The 20,125-nt window shown below is 39.4% G+C and overlaps 1 protein-coding gene across 3 annotated transcripts; it reads left to right on the top strand.

Annotated features, from left to right (window-relative positions):
- Positions 1 to 1,871: 1,871 nt before the first annotated feature.
- arhgef19 (Rho guanine nucleotide exchange factor (GEF) 19) lies at positions 1,872 to 20,074 on the top strand. Of its 3 annotated transcripts, none has more exons than XM_047807169.1 (16): positions 1,872 to 2,461; positions 13,352 to 13,911; positions 14,132 to 14,680; positions 14,871 to 15,003; positions 15,075 to 15,181; positions 15,268 to 15,509; positions 15,596 to 15,756; positions 15,909 to 16,061; positions 16,329 to 16,458; positions 16,605 to 16,679; positions 16,815 to 16,904; positions 16,998 to 17,161; positions 17,431 to 17,589; positions 18,402 to 18,475; positions 18,569 to 18,673; positions 18,781 to 20,074. In XM_047807169.1, the coding sequence occupies exons 2-16, from the start codon at positions 13,368 to 13,370 to the stop codon at positions 18,936 to 18,938; spliced, it is 2,844 nt and encodes a 947-aa protein (XP_047663125.1). In that variant the 5' UTR covers positions 1,872 to 2,461; positions 13,352 to 13,367; the 3' UTR covers positions 18,939 to 20,074. The 3 variants fall into 3 exon arrangements, with proteins under 3 accessions (XP_047663125.1, XP_047663124.1, XP_027026180.2); XM_047807168.1 differs by having other exon boundaries at positions 1,873 to 2,461; positions 13,263 to 13,911; XM_027170379.2 differs by having other exon boundaries at positions 1,875 to 2,461; positions 13,263 to 13,911; positions 15,102 to 15,181.
- Positions 20,075 to 20,125: the final 51 nt, after the last annotated feature.

Here is a 20,125-nt window from a genome sequence, read left to right as displayed (position 1 = left end):
GTACATGTTTTGGACTGTTATGTTTTGGTGATTGTATGTTTTTAGTGGATGGTTGTGTATGTACGCATTTCTGAGAGAGCATGCCTGTTTCATTTAGTCGTTTCCGTCAGGAGCACTCGCAATGCCAAAACAAATCAATATAAAAAAAATCTAATCCAAACTATTAAGCTTTCAAAATGGGGCTCGAGTATAGACATTAAGACAACTACATTCCATTATACACTCCTTCATCAAACTGTGATTAGAAAAGAAAAGTGAGGTGATTTTTTCTATGATATATATTTGTACCAAGGACAAAGTTTACCTTCAAGCATATAGAAATGGAGTTAAACCGGAGTTCATCCTGTACTGGTATATGAATTGCTTCTATGTAATAAAATAACACATTCATGTTCATTCACAATTATTTATTTATTTTTTTTTTCAAATAAATTATTGATGAATGTTAATTCTGTATCAGTTCCTTTGCTTGCACGCAATGGTTAAGGGTGAAATCTGGGATGGGCTGAACTTTTTTTTATTTTTTAACAGTGCCTAGATGTGAAGGAATGAGCAAAGGCCATTAAAGGTAAATATGTTCAAGCAAGTTTGGGAGCTAAAAAGTGTTTAAACGGCTGGGGATCAGATGCCAGTTGGCAGGAAGGTTAATCTGGTGTTAACACGTTCTTGAGAGAACGCATGCTGCTTTGATTTCACTTTTTTTAACCTTGTGCTCTCCCTTGTGATCTGCTGCTCTCTTAATCCTGATCATTGATCTAGCTCGTCTCGATTAGTCAAGCTGCGTATCATCTGCCCTGGTGAATTTTACTGTTTACAATCTTAACCCGAAGAAAGCACTAATACAGAATTAAGAAAAGGAAGCAAAATGGAATAATATTGATCAGATTTATTGGAAGTCAGCAGCAGACAGGTGTTCTGTTAATGATTTCCCAGACCCACAACTCCACCGTAAAAAAAAGCAAAAGTATAAAAGTATTTACATGGCCCAAGGCTCTTTGACACACTCTCTCTCTCTCTCTCTCTCTCTCTCTCTCTCTCTCTCTCGCTCTCTCTCTCTCTCGCTCCCTCTTGCTCTCTCGCTCTGCCTGTTTCTGCTGAGGCTTCGTTTTGATTGTTGCGATTGCAGTGCGTTCTTGTGCTGTTCAGCCTGAAGGAAGAGTGCGTTAGTACATGTTGAAGCTCTGAAGTATGCAACGTGGACAGCGGCCATCACGATGCGTTCGTGCACAAACTGAAGCTAAACAAAGACAAGCACGTGTTGGCAGAAAGATGCACGCTAGTTAGTTTAATAATATTCTACACACAGGTATTTATCACTCACAATATAATGTGGCATAGGTTTGAAAACCCACAACATATTAAAGGGTCAACAAAATAGACAAAAAGTGCCTGATGTTTGAGTACGAATGTCTTTGGCTCTGTGGTGTTTATAATGGGGTAGATTTAATTGTGTACTCGTATTTGTATAGATGTGATGGAGTAATTGTGGGACAGCGAGAGTTAAGTTCAGGAGATTTGAGTTTCAGCATGCCTTCTCAGCTACCTCGCTTTTTCTCAAGTGATACTTAATTATACACACACGCACACACACACGAACACACACACGCGCACACACACACACACACACACACACACACACACACACACACACACACACAAGCACGATTGAACGCATGCATGCATACACATATCTCCTCTATTCCTTTCTCTCTCTCTCTCTCTCTCTCTCTCTCTCTCTCTCTCTCTCTCTCTCTCTCTCTCTTTCTCTCTTTCTCTCCCTCTCTCTCTTTCTCTCCTTCTCCCCCTACCTGCCTTCCATACACTTGCAAAGCACTACTGCTGACACACAGGAATCCAGATCAACACACACACACACACACACACACACACACACACACACACACACACACACACACACACACACACACACACACACACACACACACACACACACACACACACACATACTCTTAGACCAGGAAGATTCTCCGCAAACACAACGACAACTCACTCCTCTCTCCCTCTGTCTGAGAGAAAGGGAATCCAGAAACACTGCACTCAAGGACTAATCTTCTTCCTTCCTGAATTGTTTTTGGTTTTCGAGAGGGAGAGAGGGAGCTTGGAGCGAAACGAGGGAAGAAACCTGGAAGAAGGCTTTGCATTTTAACTAGATTGAACAGGCAGCAGTTGTGTTTTTCATGTTTTATAGCTTTGCATGTGTGCTACTGAGATTCAGAGCAGAGGTTGAGAATTTTGAACGGAGGATCTTGACTCGCTTCCAGCGTCTGTTGCGTGTGTATAGAGGACAGTAGTAGTGTGTGGCAGAGGAGGGAAAAACGACCAAACTGAGAACACAAGGCAGTCATGGACACTACTTTGCTTCAACTGGATACTTCAATGTGCTGGATTTGCACGCTGTTGGTGGCCAAAGTCCATTCCGGGAGTTACTGACGGCTTTCAGGTACACCCGTTACACCAGTCTGTAAAAGTCTTTTCCACCAGTTTCATGTTCCATATTGCATTTCATAATAGTTCTGTGATATTCTGTGTTAATATTATACTCAACATTTTACCTATTATGTTCCTCCTCTGGTGCTAGTGCAGTTTTAGACTCTTTAGACATCTCTAAATGATTCCAGTTTAAGATTATTACCTTTGCTTCCCTCAAGGCTTGGGCTAAGGTCCAGTATAAGTTGCTTGGGTAGCAAGCAGAGACACTGCCCTTCAGCTCGGCTAGCACACGCAATCAGACGCCAGCAAGACAGCTTGTAACCTTGTTGTGTTTGCATAGCTAATGATGTGTCGGCTATGTGTGATGTGGTGTGCTGTGCAGAGCTGGAACAGTGAGTGTGCAGCTGGAGCAGTGGAAGGCAGGTGAGTGCATGTCCAGGACACGCAAAAAAGGAGAGCTGAATAAAGAAATGAATATAGTTTGCGTGGCAGAAGAGGCTTGATCTTACTCTTTGTGTCCATTGCTTTAAAGGAAGCATGACTAAAGGTTGTCTTTAGTGGTAAAGTCTTTGCTTTATTAATGTTTTAGATGCCCGTTCTCACAGTCACAGTCAAATATACACTATAATATGAAGTGTGTAACTACTGTTCGATGACTGACAAGTGAGTCTCAGAGAACTTGTGTCTATAGGAATTAGTACATTTTGAGAATCAGCAAAGAGCTGAGCTGAGCTATATTTTATTATCTGTCAGACGAGTTGAGAGACTTGTTTACTTTCAGGTCTGTTTTTGTCCATGTGCCTATGTTGAATAAGTGATTTCAGTGACCTGAAGGAAAGCTTTAAGTGCTGCTCCTGCTGCTGGAGACCGGACGAGTATTTTCGAGTGACGCACTGTAAATTACAGCTATGTGAAAACTGTGCCACTTCAACTCCCTTAATAATCCTTGAGTGCAGCTCAATGCCTTTTTACTTCAGCTTGAAGATAACTCATTTGTGGCTTATGTTCAAGAGAGAACAGGAAGTAGTATAACACAAACAGTATCGGTTCACAATACTGTAAAAACATATTCATCCACTTTCATTGTCTGGATTACTGCTTTGTCATATCATAGCTACTGTAAGAGAGACCTCAGTTGTATTTCTGGCTGTATCAGCACCTCTGTTTGTGTCCCTGCTGAATGGAATGATATCAGGTGCCTTTTGGGCTCCCAGGCGAGATAGGCCATGTAAAACAGATGAATTGTGTAATGAACCCGTCTTTCAAACTGCCCCATCATTAGAATACTGCAGACAGATAAAACCAGCTATAAAGAGGTCATCTGAGATGATCTCATTATGCGACCTGGACTGGTGTTAAGGAACAAGAAGGCAACTTTTTGCCTGAGATGACTTTGAGAAATATGGGATGGATCCCAAAGGGTGTGTTTTTTGTTTTGTTTTTTTTTAAATAAAAACCTTTATAGAGACTGTAAGGGAAGCCAGACTGAAGGAATGTCTATCACAACCTTGTTGTGTCCAGCTCTGCCAGTTTCTGTTTGTGTATGTGACTCAGAGCAGAGTCAGCATCTTACACCATTTACTCACACCCCCACGTGTTTGTCTGGCATACAGTAATGTACTCTACAAACCCAAATCATCATCCCAGCAGCAAATGTGGGAAGACAACCGTGCATAATGGACAGGTGTCTTCCAAAAAGCATGAAGTTCAGATATGACTTTGTTAACACGCAACACATACCCTCATGTAGCCCTTCATTAACTTAGATGGGTAGTTCAGCCATAAAGTATTTAATTTATCAGGCGAGGCTTTTTTTGCAGACAGCTACATCCTACGGCATAGAAAGTTTATTAATGTATTCCAGATTGTAAAAAAAACATTATCTTATTTTAATGTTACAGAAATAATGTTATGTTGTTTCATATTTAGTGTTGTCATGTAATAAACAGATGCAACTCAGTGGTTTTTACTCCGTGTGCTTGAATACAAAAATATGGTAATATTATAAGCACTAAAAGTCTTGCTGAATTAACATTAACATAAAAAGACGTTTTAGCTAATCACTCCAAATCACTCAAATTTTGAGTGACTTCCTTTACTTGTTATCTACTCTACATCCTTATAGCACTTGTACAAACCTAAAGAAGCCAGCTACAGACACCAAACTAGTCTTTTTTTATATCAAATATTTTAAGTGGTACACAAAAGTTGAGAATTTCACAGTATTTCAGTCTCATAGCTCCATTACAGAACTAAATGGAAACTTTAGACACCAAGTCCAATTGATTGATGGCAGACTGATCCATTCAACATCTCTTAAGAGAACAAAAACGTCCATTAATTGTAAGCTACTATATTGGCCTTACAGCTCTAGTGCTGAACTAATAAAGCAAACTCAATATGTCAAACTTGATTTACGTCAAGATCACTCAAAAACACTTTCAGTGATGTAGACCGGTTACATCCTACGTTATATTTCCAGTGAAGAAATACAGAAGTACTTTAGACGTTACTGATCGATTTACTTTCATTCTTGGCTTAACTATTTGGTTTAATTTTGTATCTCCACCATGAGCCACTGTACATCCCGTGGCAGTTATTGTGACTGTAGGAATTTGCTTTTAATGCAGCATGTCTGTTTGGCAAGTCCTGTCTGATTTACAGTTTAATTTACCTCCCTGTTCTCCCTCTACCCCTCCATCTCCTCCCTCCTCTTCCTTTATCTCCTCCCCTTGTGGACTCACTTTGGAGCACCTGCACCATCACCTGTCAGTCAGAGGAAGCAACCCAGCTCAGGATCTGCACCTACATGTACTTGGGCTGCAGGTTTGCTTAAAAAAGGACGCTGTGGCTTTCTTATGGAGCCTCCACCCTTCTTCCCTCCCCCTCTGTCAGTCCATGATTTTTGGGTCAGCGGGGCTAAAAGGGGCCCTCAGGGGTATCTGGCTTTGTTGCTAATGCCATTTCACTCAACTCTGTTTGCCAGGCTTATTGTTAATAGCATACACAGGCTGCCAGAGCTCACCTGCAGAATGAGTAGATGGTGAAGGAAGAGGAGCAGAGCCGTTGGGGGTTGGAGGGTTTGACCTTCTGAAACCTCACCTGGGGCGAGTTGCTGTGGCACCAGAGACCAGGATGTAGCCACACAAAACGGAGCCTGTTGTTCTGTTGCATGAGCTGAGGCACACAAGGCTCTGTGTTCATCTCCCACCGCAGCTTGCTGGGCAATTTGAGTGGAATGACAAGAGCTTAGTTATTTGGGGAATGCAGAAAGTGTCTGCATGTCTGAGACCTTTGTTGGTAGCAGGGGTGGGTCGGGGGGTGTTGGGGTTTCGGAGACCGGTCATGGAAATGAACTTAATTTCTTACTATAACTTGTTTTTCTATATCTATTGTTCTGCAGATGGGCCAACATTTATTGAACATTAAAAAAATGCCTAAACACTTTCTTAATAGAAACACAGATAAGCCTAGCATCATAAATCTGGAATGATTCACAATTGCGCAGAAGTTTTGATGTCTCTGATGTTGACACCGATAACTGATATGGATAACCCCTCCACCTCCCCTCCATTAACACTTTGATCTCATCGCAAGTCGATTTTATATAGATTATAGTTTGAGTTAAATAAATAAATAAATAAATAAATAAATAAATAAATAAATAAATAAATAAATAAAGTCTACTAGTTCTCTTATGTGAAACTAAACACATGGCAGGATTGCTCATGCAAAAAAGACGTCTTGACCCAGAGCTGAGACTTTATTGCTATTCAACCACTCATTAAAGCAAATGCAGCCAATCTCATGCTTCATTGCTGCAAATGATGTGTTTCTTTTACACACACACACACACACACACACACACACACACACACACACACACACACACACACACACACACACACACACACACACACACACACTCTCTCTCTCTCTCTCTCTCTCTCTCTCTCTCTCACACACACACACACACACACACACACTCTCTCTCTCTCTCTCTCTCTCTCTCTCTTTTCACACACACACACACTCTCTCTCTCTCTCTCTCTCTCTCTCTCTCTCTCTCTATACACACACACACACACACACACACACACACACACACACACACACACACACACACACACACACACACACACACACACAGTTTCACATACAATCTCTCTCTCTCTTTCTCTCTCTCTCTCTGTCACACACACACACACACACACACACACACACACACACACACACACACACACACACACACACACACACACACACACACACACACACACACACACAAAGGCAGGAAGAAAAACAAGCATTTTTTGTCCCCCTCCTGTACTGACCACTATTTGAGTGAATTTCATGTGAGTTTTTGTTCGTGTCTCTATGTGTGTGGGTTTGTCTTTGAAAAGTGATCCTCAATAAGCCTGCAGGTATGTGTAAAAGGCCCATCCCTGGCTCACACCTGTCTAGCTCTGCAGCCTGCAGGCTGTTTCAGGCTCCCATTTGGCCAAGTCCCATCACATCTAATATGATACCGTGCAAGCCTCGCTCAAGCACTTACCTCGGGAATGACTCTGCACAGAGAACATGCAGCTAGCTCAGCAAAGCCGTTATTGTATAGTTGGCTTTCAGGAGGCTTTTGAAAGACCTGCAAGTGTCACGCACCGGTCCAGGTGTAAACATGAAAAGCCAAGGAGACACTATTTAGTTTTTTAAATGACAATCAAACAGTTACCAACACAGAACTTATAGAATAGGTCAAAGTTGTCACAACCTTCTGCTTTTAATTTTCTCATTTCAATCCGTAACATGTATGTACTTATCTTAACGCTTGGATCAGCTTTAATGAATGTAGACACACTTTATACATCTGAAGAAGAGCTTATGGGACGGTCAATCTCAAGGTAGTTTCAACAAGCCGATCAGATTTCAAAACAAATAGCCGTGTGTGGCATGTTCTTACCTGCCTCTGTCCTGATAATTACCTGCAGGGGGAGGGAAAACTTTTGGCTCAGTTCACTAGCAGTGTTGGTAGCAATAAGAATAATAATAATCATAAAAAAGGACATTGAGCACAAATTAATTCATGAGAAAAGAGTCATTATCTGAGCAACCTTAACATCTGCAGGAAGCTGCAGGAAGGCTCTTATCTACAGTAAAGATGCCAATAATGCAATTAGGAGGAAGTAAAATAAGTGAAGTAGTAAAAACATTTTTTCATAGGTGCAACTTAAAGACTTTTGGGACCGTACTGTTCAAAATGTAATTCACCTTAAGTTTTGGACCACCTGGCTTCAAATAGCTTATTTTAACCACAGTGTTAATAAATCACCTTTGGTTAATTAAAGGCTTGCTGTATGGACATGTTTGCATTAATTAGGCTTTACTCAATATGCAGCTGAATGCTTTAGGAGAAACAAAACTGCTAATCTGGGATGCTTAAGGTCTTAAATGTGAGCAAAAAAACTACACCTGCATAGTTGTGAAAATACAAAAATTAGTGAGCGATCAAACAAAAAAACAAAAAAAGCAAAAAAAACAAAAAAAACAAAAACAAAACAGGAACATGTTATGACCACTGCACAGCCTTTAATCACTGGATAAAATTTAACACTTTTGGCAATGACTATATCACAAAATGTATTTTCCTGTGTTTTCTATTAAATAGATTCTCATCACAAGATATTCATACAGAAATGTATCACCCCATTTCCATTATATGATATTACTGAATTCTATAACACTTTGCAGTAAAATGCTCTCCCTGTCAGATTACATGCTGAAGATCCTCATAATGATAAAGACATGACTATGTTCTGCTTATCAATTATATTATCAGTCAGATTGATTTGGATTCCTACAGAAAAATGGTATTGCATTTTTGAAAGTAAACATGAGGCAATAAGGATATTTTTGTGTCTGTAAGTATATTTTGCTATTGCTAATACCATTTGTGTAGCCATCCCATGTTTTCTAAATTTTGTGCCGTTCTATGTTGTCCTCTAAGTCTCATAGCGGTACTCACATTCTGAGATTTTACTTAAAAAAGTTCAATTTGGCACTATAAAGATGTTTTTTTCCATTAAAACATTATCATGATGTCTCAATTTCAAATACATGGTGAGCAGAATTTTTTTATTTTGACATCCCAGATGGTCTGAAATGTGGCATTGTGCCATGTGCAGTGGCATAGCGTTCCTTTCCTGGGTGCTAAAGGTGCCAATCTAAACACAGTCAAAGCAGTGAAGTAGAAAAACAATGCCCACACATGCCTTAGGTCACATTGACTTTCACTAAACTATTTACCTGCTCATTTGTTAATTAGTTTTTTTAAACTGCACTTCACATGCTGTCTAAAAATCCAGTCCAATCTGACAGGGAATTCCCAGCACAGGGTGTACTGATGCATTTCTCAAAGAAAGCAACCAGAGCAGTCTTTGTGTTTACGTGTCATTGTGGCCCAGAGGACCGTCTGAGTTTGTTTTACGATGAGGTCATTGGGTCAGCAATGGTCAGAAGTGGCTGGCATGGACATGGGAACACCAAGGCATGTTTCAAGAACCGGACTGTCTCCTTTGGGCAGAATCTGTCTCTCACCATCTCTCAAGTGTTACATGGTTGTGTGAGGATGATGCTTTATAAGGGGTTAAGCCAGGAATTCTGTGACTGTCATGGTTGAATAAGTAGAGGAAGGCCTCAGGCACTAGGGGAGATTCTGACTCCATCTACAATGTAAACATAGCAAGCTAAACTCCCAGCTGCTCCTGCTCACCCTGTCTGAGGTAAAGTCCATACCTGTAACAACTAAAATGCACTTCTCTACTGTTATCATAGATAAAGGTCTTTCTTTATTTATCTAGACATGTGTTAGACACATTAGGAGTGCATGTAATATTGACCTTGGACCAAGAATTTCAATTATAATCACCAAGTATTAGCTTTTAGCTTTCTCCTGACATGAAAATATCGATTCAATCAGTCTGAAACATATTTACCCTTTAATAATAAGACATACGGTATCATTCATTAACCACTATTAATTATGCAGAAGTGTGTATAGAGACAGCTCATCCTGAGCAATGTGCTCTGTGCAAGTGGAGAAGATTGCTTCGAGCTCACTGACCACCCAGACCCTGGCCAATTAGAGGAGCTGTGTGAGCTTGGACCTGTGCAATATAACACACAAACAGAAGCCTGTGTCACCACACTGTTAGACCCTGCAACTCATAGACGCTCACAATGAGGGAAAATCCCTTATAAAGAGCAAAATAGGAGGCAGGAAGTTTGGAGACTTAACCAAGGATTAAAGTCCTGGAAGTGGTTTATGTGCCCATTTTAGTTTGTAAGTTTGTTAGTTTCCTTCTTAGCCTGCATATGTGCAGCCCCTTTATAGACTAAAGACAAATGAAATTGGGAACACTTATACAATACAATAATGTTTCTTAGGGACCCGCTAACTATGCAAGAGAAAATTATGAACGATCGGACTAATAACAATGTGAAATAAACAATGCAATGCATTTATTTATTACTAATAAATAAATACAAGAAGGATTTAGGATTCTAATTCGTGAAGAGCCATACCAAAGCATCCTAAAAATAAAGTGGCCTAAAAATATAATAGTGTCTAAAGTTACAGAATAGACTTGGAGACCAACTTTTGAAGAAAATAAAACAAGACAAAACAGAAACATGATTAATCAATTAAACCTAGTTTATGTTTGCTCACCAATTATACAAAAGTAATCGCTTACATTATGGATCAGATGTTTAGGCTTGTTTTACACAGAACTGCCTATTGATGGTAAACCATGGTTAATGAATTATTCTTTTGCTTTGTCTATCTACACTATTTATCTCCTACACTAATATTTTACAGGAAGCTTAGCTTGCAATTATTACAACCATCACACTCTTCAATTATTTTTTTTTTTAGACTTCCCGTTAGAAGATTACATTATTCATTACTGTTTCCCTACAGGGTATGTTTTTTTCCCCCAAGTGGTATGGGTTAAAAACCTGTGCTTACTGTACACTTAACATTAATGTGCACGCTCTCAAACTAAGAACGTGCACATTAACAGGAATAACGTGTTCATACTAACACTTAGAAGGTGATTATATTTTGAATATAGTCAAATGCATCCATTTTTCCTATCATAATATTACAATAAGAACATTATATGATTATTACACCTATTTTGTTTTCAAATTCCAGGCTTAGTGTCTTAAGATGACAAATCATTACAATTTCTTAAAAGGTGAAAAATAAACTGAAAATCTGACACCTGAAATGTGTAATGTGTAAATTTATCATTTTTACATTTGGAAATATTAGACATATTTGATCACATTCAATATTCTTGCATGTTCCTTTAGTAAAGTGGTAAACTATCCTCTATTTAGTACTAACAAAGCAAACCTTTGCATACTTACTGCATTATTATTGCAAAGTGTTACTATTAAATATATTTATATGTCATCTCCATAGCTATACAATGTCTCCAATGAAAACTCCACAAAGTGTTGTGGATAATGCATAGTTTTAAGTGCCAGCATGGCAATGAGCAAACACTCATTAGTTGATTGAAAATTGCATAGAAACCAACGGTATGCACCGCTCAGAGATCACACAAGCCTTAACTGTCTGTGTGCGCTTATGCACCATGTCAGAGAAAAGAATTCTCTTTTTTAATCACAGCCATCATAAAAGGCCTGCCATGTCTATTCATTTAGCACGCAGACACAGTGACTTAAAGGAGCCTAGTGAAATTACAGGGAAAATGAGAGCACCAAAGAAACCTACGCAAATAACACCTTCATAGAAAGGCAAATTATATGTTGTTTTCTTTTTTTATTATTATTGAAAACCATAAATGACACATGAAATTAAACTGATTGTATGGAAACGGTGTCAGCTAATGGGCTGTAATGTTGGTTGTAATGTGTAATAGAATTCTTTTTGCTGTGAAGGTTAAGGTTAACATTAAACCATTACGTAAAATTGTAAGATTCGGTATGATATGATTTCATTTTATTGCATCTCACTATATGCAAGCTCAGTGATTGTCAAGTTTAATAATTAAAGAATGATTAAACTTTGGGAAATCATATCTTAAGTGTACTCAGGCATGAGGAACCTTTGTACTCTAGTAATCTGTGTAGTTGAGAGGGTTTAGTTTACTGATCAAATCTCTACTCTTTTTAAATTGTGCTCAGCTTATGTGTGTGTGTGTGTGTGTGTGTGTGTGTGTGTGTGTGTGTGTGTGTGTGTGTGTGTGTGTGTGTGTGTGTGTGTGTGTGTGTGTGTGTGTGTGTGTGTGTGTGTGTGTGTGTGTGTCCCAATCTGTTCCCACACCCTCTCAAATCTCCTGTGCACCTAACAGCCCTCTCCATCTGAGAATAAAGAGATCCTTTGTTTGGCACAGGGAACAGGTAACCATTTGTGCAGTATGTGCTCAGTGTTATGTGTATTGTGTATGTGTGATTTTAATGTGTTTCTCTGGTAGTGGAGATGGGTTTTTAATTGCCCATAAATGTGTTTGAAGCAAGTGGACTATATTTTATGCTTGTCATGCCAGATTTGTTCCAGAGAATATTCGCTTCAGTTTCTCTGAGCAGCACAACTAAGATTTCATTCCTGGTAGAAACAAAGCTAGAGACGAGAAGAGGAATACAATATGCTTCTAGTTTCTTTGTGTGTAGGAGCAGAGATATGTCCTTTTTTCTCTTCAGCTTAAGGCCCAGTTCACAACATTCATTCTGTTTATGTACATAATGTTTAAAAATACACATCAGTTGGATTTTTTCACAGTCAATATCACAATGTATAATTATTTGATTTTTAGTTGTGTATGTACTGTATACACAACAGTCAATAAACATAGTGAGCTTCTCACTCAATATTCTTCTCAATACCATTGTCCAAAGATTTCAAATGAACTTGGATGAACAAAATCCCAAGGATGATCGGGGTCAATTACAGTGACACATCCAGTAATAGCCAGGTTACCTTTAGCCAGGACACAAGTGGTAATAAGTGCACATGCTCCCATGACCGAGTTTGTACAAATCAAGGGATGTTTTTGGAGTAAAAGAAGGGTAAGTAACAGATCTTCTAATAATGAGATGATTCTGACACACCCTTCAATTTGTTCAGTAATAGCACCCTGGACTGTGGACTTCTGGATAGTGTCCCTTGGTTGTAAGCTGGTGCTGCAGTGGCAATGCAGGAGTAACACTGTCTGGGATGAACGTGGCAGAAGCAAAGGGAGGGGGATAAGTACAGGGGCTGAGAGCTGAGAAACCACACTCTTTAATTAACAGAGGAAGACACAGTGCCGAAGCTCTGACAGAGCCCAACCAAGCATAGGGGGAGGAGAACAGTCTTCTCTAAAGTTAGCTTTACCCAGTAACACCAGGATGTTCACTGACAGATGGAGGAGATGGGCTTTAGTTTGTCCAAGCCTGCTCTGGCAAGGGGAAATTATACAGATAAATACACTCTTCTGTGTATGAAAAAGCAGGTTGATGGTCATATAGACTCTTAAAATATTTTCCATGGTTCTCTGGAGTTCTACATATAAGATTTTCTAATTTTGCATTGAACACCCATATATAAAATAAAGAACTTTCCAAAGAACCATCATGGTTCTTGATTCCTCAAGGGTGAGACATTTAATCGCTGAACATTTCAGTCAATCTATAGCAGAAGCTGAGGAAACACTTCCCAGGATGTTTTATCACCATGTGCTGTTTTTAAATATTGGACCTAAAAATGACTGATTTTCTGTCTATATTTCAAACTTCCCTCACAGCTCCCATGTGCTATCTAAGCCATGCTCCCTGGCTATGGATTCTCTCCTCTTCCTGACTTTCAGCCTCACCTCCACACATTCTGTTGCAGAGGGGAGAGCCTTGCCATGTGGATCCCTGGTTCACCAGAGTCCCAGGCTCTGAACAACTCTCAGGAGAACAGGCCACTCCTCCGCCAGCACATTGCTGTGTGTCAACAGGAGACCCTGGCTTTCATTGACCTTCCGCAGCCTAAAACAAATGGCTTTTGTTCCTCATCATCATTGGGAAGATGCAGTTCGTCACCATGCTTCTCTGGCTCACCTCATAAAGGATCTTCAACAAACTTCTGCCAAAATGGAGAGACACATGCAAGCATAGACCATATAAACCTTAGCCGGGATAGACATGATGTGGAAGATGTTCAGGATGACATCAGTGCACCCTGTGTGGATACACTTAAGACAGACTCTGAAAAGATCTTACCGCAGTGTACTACCAAAGATCTGTTCCTTCCCCTGTCACCAATGTTTGTGTCCAGGAACAGGGATTCTGTGGACTTTCAGCAGCCCAGCTCTCCCTGCTCTTCAGCAAGCTCAGAGAAACAGAGCCATGATCAGTTTTGTCTACAGAGACGAACATCACAGGGATCTTCAAAGGAGAAGTCTATACGTAAGTGACACTGTAATTAAGACGTTTCATGACACATTGTCTTATAAAGAAACTGTAGATTAAATGAAATGCTTTAATGGTTTAATGCTTTAGTCATATTTATGGAATAAAATGCCTATAATAAGTATAGCAGTGTTTAATTGTCAATACTATGAATTCCAAATACTAAGAGCTTCTGTTGTTTAGTTACCAATACTGCACCTTGTCTGTCATGTGACAGGGCGGAAGATGAGGGTGTACTCACCTGATAGTGTAAGTGATGACTCTCTAAATAGTCCAGTGCTTGAATGTGACTACCTGTTCCCTGGATCGTTTGAGTCCTTTATAGAGGGCGAGTTGGGATTAGTGGGCTCCACTGTGCCCACAGCCCAGAGCTCCAGCTCTCTGTTAGATTTAGATGAAGACCTCCCTCTACCATCCACTGCTACCCCATCACCACTGGCTTCAGAAACCCTGGCCGAGGATGCAACATTGGGGGATATGGCAAGCGAGGGAGGGATAGAAGAAGTGGACTTAGGGGATGGTGGGTCTCTACAAGGGTCATCCCTTTTAGGTGGGTGCTCTCTGTCTCATGTGCAATCCCACCCCATGCCCCTACCCGGATCCCGATCCTCGGACCATGAACGCAGACGATTCTCAGCCTCCGAGCTCATATCACGCCTACAGCTTTCACAGAGGAAAAACTCTTTCACCCTAAGGCTGGGAAAGTCTCTGTCTGCTCGTGTGGCCTCCCGGGATCGTCATCAGTCTGCAAACTCTGGATCAGACTGTAAGTGCTTTCAAAATTCTTATATTTTCCATCTAATCTAAAATCTTTCAGAAAGACTTTGTACAACATTTAATATAGTAGAGAACATACAATATGGGTCTGTTCTCTTTTGGTCAGAGACACTTTCTGTTGTCATTCTGACACATGGATGTACTGTAACTCACTCCTCAACCAAATTCTTTGTTTGTAGACAAACCCAACGCTAGGCAGCGCCTTTCCGTGAGCTCAAGTGACAGCACACCCCACAGCCCAGTGGGATTTGCACCACCACTGCCCTCTGCTGACAGCACTCTGCCACATTACAGAAGGAGCTCCAAGCTCAGGTGATCGTCCTCCTCAGCCATCATTCTTCTGAGTATCTCAACCAGCAGACTAAAATCATTCAACAATTTAGTTGTTTTTTTCATTCTCATCTGCACAGTATGAGAAAAGATTCAATCGATGAGGATGCACACACCCCACTTCGAAGTACCAAACGCTTGTCACGCTTTCTGCCTAGTTGTAAGTGTGGCCTTATGGAGTGTTAAAAGGTTTTTGTGATAGTTTTCAGTACACATTTCCTTCATCCTCCCTTTTTTCTATGTCAGTGGTCCTGTATCAGGAGTACAGTGATGTGGCAATTAATCGTGAGATCCAGAGGCAACAGGGAGCTGAGCCTGGAATGGAAGATGACCGGGCTGGAGACAGTGCATCCCCCAGCAATCTCTCTCCATCCAGCTCCTTTCGTTCATCACGAGGTTCTGCCTTCTCCCTCTGGCAGGACATTCCTGATGTGCGCAGCAGTGGACAGCTGGACAATTTCAGCAATGAGGAGCGCAAACTGCAAGAGGTAATTCCAGGGCTGCACTCAGCTAATCTATGCACCTCTTGACTTAATTTAACTCGGTACATACTACTATCCATCTCTCAATTCAGGCTAAGTTTGAGCTGGTGACAAGTGAAGCTTCTTACATACGCAGCTTGACCATAGCAGTTGACCACTTCATGATGTCTTCAGAGCTAAATGAGTGCTTGGGGGCTCAAGAGAAACAGTGGCTTTTTTCAAAATTGCCTGATGTCAAGGACGTCAGTGAGAAGTATGTAGACAGGATAAATTTTGTAATATTTATTTTGTAATTTTGTAAAATATTTTTTTCATTTCTTTACATCTGTCACTTATTCTCTTTCTCTCTCTTTGACTTTGAGTTTCTGTATTCTTCTTATTCTTTTCTATTGATTTTTCCACTAGATTTTTACAGGATCTTGAGCACCGATTAGAAGCAGACATCTTGCGCTTTGATGTGTGTGACATTGTCCTGGACCACTGCCCGGCATTACGGAGGGTCTACCTTCCTTACGTTACTAACCAGGCCTACCAGGAGCAGACGTACCAACGACTTCTGTAAGCAGATTTACTTTATATATATATATATATATATATATATATATATATATATATATATATATATATATATATATATATATATTTGGAGGAGTTGACATAAGCTTGAGCTGATCTTTGGGTAAAATGCCTTGCAGAGGGATAGAAAGTTAATGGTTTGTGAAAGAAGACTTTAGCTAGAACACTTAAGTAGAGCAAAGCGTGATTTAACTGATGCTCACCTTGATGTTCACAACCAGGAAGTTATGTTTTTTCTTTTTTTCACAGACAAGAGAATCCTCGCTTCCCTGGAATCCTTGCCCGTTTGGAAGAGGACCCAATATGCCAGCGTCTCCCTCTAACATCATTCCTCATTCTGCCATTTCAAAGGATCACACGGCTCAAAATGCTGGTCGAGGTGGGCAGCACATCTACTGACCAACTTTTGATCATTCCTCATTATTAAATCCAGGGTATTTTAACAGAATGGTAGATATTCCATTTACAATTTTACCAAATCACTTCTACAGACCAAAACATAGGACTGATTTAACCTTGTTACAGAACATTCTAAAGAGAACAATGCCCGGTTCACGAGACGAGGACACGGCCACCAAGGCGTTTAATGAACTGAAAAAGGTACGAGTCTTATAATTTGCTTCTTTACATACAAACCCATGTATCCATGGATGCATTTTGATATAGAGAAATAATAATTCAAATAACAGTCTTAGTGTTTACTCTGAATAAATCTCTTCTTGTGTTCTGATACAGATTATAAAAGAATGTAACTCCAGTGTGCAATCCATGAAGAGGATGGAGGAACTAATTCATCTCAACAAGAGAATACACTTTGAGGGAAAGGTAAACAGGAAATACTGTCATAAATGACATGGGTAATTTTGGTACTTTTTCAAAGCTAATTATTTTGTGTGTGTGTCTCTCTCTCTCTTTAAGATTTTCCCTCTCATCTCTCAGTCTCGTTGGTTAGTAAAACATGGTGAGCTGCTAGAAGTGGACACGCAAACTATGAGCATATCCGGATCAAAATTGAAACTGCCTACGCGGCCAGTGTACCTGCACCTATTTAATGACTGCCTCCTATTGTCCCGAAGAAAAGAGTGAGTGTATAATGGAAATGTGGCAGCGGGGGAGAGCATGGGAAAGTTAACAAAAGAGATTAACACCTGGTTTTTGTCTGTTTACATCTGCTTTTTCGTCTGTTTTTTTCCCCTCCCCACAATTGGACAGTTAGCAAAAGTCATTATTCTCACTAAGCCACTCATTACTGTAAGTGCTGACTGTCAACCAGCTAGCCATCAGTCTGACACACAGTATAGTTTAAAGTTCAGGATGGTTACACAGTGCTGTTATTTCTGCTCCCTTGTAGCACATGGAAATTCATGGTGTTTGTGCATGCTAAGATTGCCGAGCTGAAGGTGAAGGACTTGAGTCAGAAGCTTCAGGGCATCTCAGGCTTTATATTCCTTCTGCAGCTGTGTGAAGGCCAGCAGCTCAAATATCAGATCCTGCTCAAGTCACAAACAGAGTAAGGCTTATATTCCACCAAACTCACAACCAAGTGTTACTCATGCCATGCAGTACTGTGAGCTAAACTTATTATCTGCTTGTTTTATATAGTAGAACTTGTGTAAAAAAAATATCCAGAATTTCACATCTTTCACAATTTTTTTAGTAGATAAGAACAGAGACAAATAAAAAACATACAAATATGCAAATTAGTCATTAGAAAACCAACCAAGCAACAAACAATCAAACAAACAAAACAATGTTGATGTATAAGTAAGAAATTAAATTTTCAAGATATAAATTTCAAATCTTCATTGAACATACAATTTTTTTTCTTTCTCACATAACAATTTCAGGTTAAGTCGTTCATCCATTGCAAGCTTCTCTAAATATTGCCAGAGTTTTTTTGATTTTGTGTTAAAATCTGTGATCACTGTGAAATCCTGAAATCCTAAAGGAACTGATTAAAATTCTAACGATTTCCCATTTCAATCTTATTTTCTCATAGAACCAAGTTGCCTTTTCCCACTTTATAGCTTCTGATTTTATTTGAACTGATAATAAATTATCGACCGCTTCTGTAATCGTGCAGTTTTTCCTCCAGTTTCCATACCATTTAACTGAAAGTTTGTCTCTAATCTCTGTAGCTTATTGTAACATGCTGACTGGTTAAAAAAGTGCCTCACTTTAAAACTAATGGCAGATCATTTGTCTAAGAAAAGAAAAATAGACATTGTTAGATCCTGGATATTTTTTTTTAGCAGGTTTGATGTTTTAAATTTGTCCTGGCTGTAATTATTGCTGTTTTTATATCCTTTCCTTTCTGAACAGGAGTGGCAAACAGCGATGGATCACAGCTATGATTCCTCCTGATCCAACTGTAGTAAACAGTAGTGAAAATGAGGGTAAGAACCTCTTACTTTTACACTTTTACAAATGAGAAAAAAAATGCTTTATTATTGATATTACAATTTCAGATCTGTGTTATGTTTGCACAGATCTATCTCAGGTTCAGTGCATTAAGAGCTACCAGGCCCAGGAACACGATGAACTCACACTAGAGAAGGCGGATATCCTTCAAGCTAAAACGATTACAAGTGATGGTAATACACTATTTTTTGTTAGTTAATTAGCTTAATGTTATTCTGCTGTGGTTTCATGGAATTGGAGGATTTTGCCTACTGGATTTTAATTGTTTCTTTCTTCTCAGGGTGGGTGGAGGGGATCCGGTTGTCTGACGGTGAAAGGGGCTGGTTCCCCAAAACGTATGTGGAGGAAATTACGAGTCGCAGTGCTCGTCTTCGAAACCTTCGTGAAAATATTCGCATCAAGTGTGTCACCCAGAAACTAGAGGGTGAGCCTCACTGAGGGGCTGTAATATAGTGCATCCTTTTATTTAAATCCTTGATTTATGTTTTTAAAGATTAAAAAAAGACAAGTGGGTGTCCAGAATAAGCTTTGATTTCCACAATGGTAGGCACATATTTGCAATAATTTAGTTGCACATTGAAAATTTTAACAGTATCAACTTTATCGTTTCCTTCTTGTACTTTGTTGCTATTAGCATTTGTAGATATGTAGCATTTTTTTAAGGAATGGTTTGGGGAAATAAAATTTATTTGCTTCCACTTCCATACGCCTCAACTGTAGCTAAGCGGACAAAAAAGTTTGGTGTTAAATTCCGCTTTTTCCGTTCTGCCCTGGAGCCATGAGGCTAAATTAGCATTCACATTCACCTCAGATGACATTCTTTGCGATCCAACTGGTACATAGATAAAGATCTCATAAAGTAGCAGAATATGCATGCATTTATATATTTTAAATCTATAAACCAAATCAAATGATTTCCAATAGGTGGCACTAGAGTTTTGGAGTGTTTTATTTTCCTAGATAACCGCTACCCTGTCAGGAAGCATATAATAAAGTGTATTTGAGGTCGCTCACAAAAAACATGCTCTGTACCATTTGATTCTTGGACCATTTCTTTAAATGCACATGCACACAATAACTACATAGAGTGCTGTCATCACACAGTTAACACGATAACAAATAAAGGCTTATTTATTGAGCTTAAAATGGATTTAATACAATCCAAGTATTTCAATTTTATACAAATGTGTCCACGGTGCCTCAGAATAATACTGGGATATTAAATAACCTCCTCATGCCAAAGTTACCGAACATTTCTACTTCATTTATGACTCATCTGTTCACTGGAGTTTTGCTTTCTTATTGAACTTTTGAAACCAAATGTATAATTTGCTGCTGAAAATGATTTGTCTCTATTTGTTTTTGTCCCCTTTTACTTTTAACCATTATTTATGACGGTAAGCCTTTCAACAGGCAGGTGTTTATGTGGATATTTTTATAATTTCTGTTTTGGAGGAAAGACACTAAATAATTATGCTGAGCATGGTCTATAAAGAGCATTAGATAGCTATTCCTGTCTCTTGCATCTCTGTAAATGTTTCATCCCTAAAATAAATGCAACTATCTCTAACAAATATTTGTTTTGTTTTGAACTATATTTTAGGCACAGTAGCATTGGAACCTCT

The sequence above is a fragment of the Tachysurus fulvidraco genome, chromosome 23 (genome assembly GCF_022655615.1).
Source record: "Tachysurus fulvidraco isolate hzauxx_2018 chromosome 23, HZAU_PFXX_2.0, whole genome shotgun sequence".
NCBI lineage: Eukaryota > Metazoa > Chordata > Actinopteri > Siluriformes > Bagridae > Tachysurus > Tachysurus fulvidraco.
Note: the sequence above shows the minus strand (reverse complement) of the source record. Positions and strands in the feature narration are given on the sequence as shown.

Excerpts from the sequence above, each read along its gene's own strand:
- arhgef19 (XM_047807168.1), top strand. The coding sequence starts at position 13,284 with ATGCTCCCTGGCTATGGATTCTCTCCTCTTCCTGACTTTCAGCCTCAC. Across the intron at positions 15,757-15,908 it reads GTCAAGGACGTCAGTGAGAA|ATTTTTACAGGATCTTGAGC; the intron begins GTATGTAGACAG and ends TTTTTCCACTAG. Across the intron at positions 16,905-16,997 it reads GAATACACTTTGAGGGAAAG|ATTTTCCCTCTCATCTCTCA; the intron begins GTAAACAGGAAA and ends TCTCTCTTTAAG.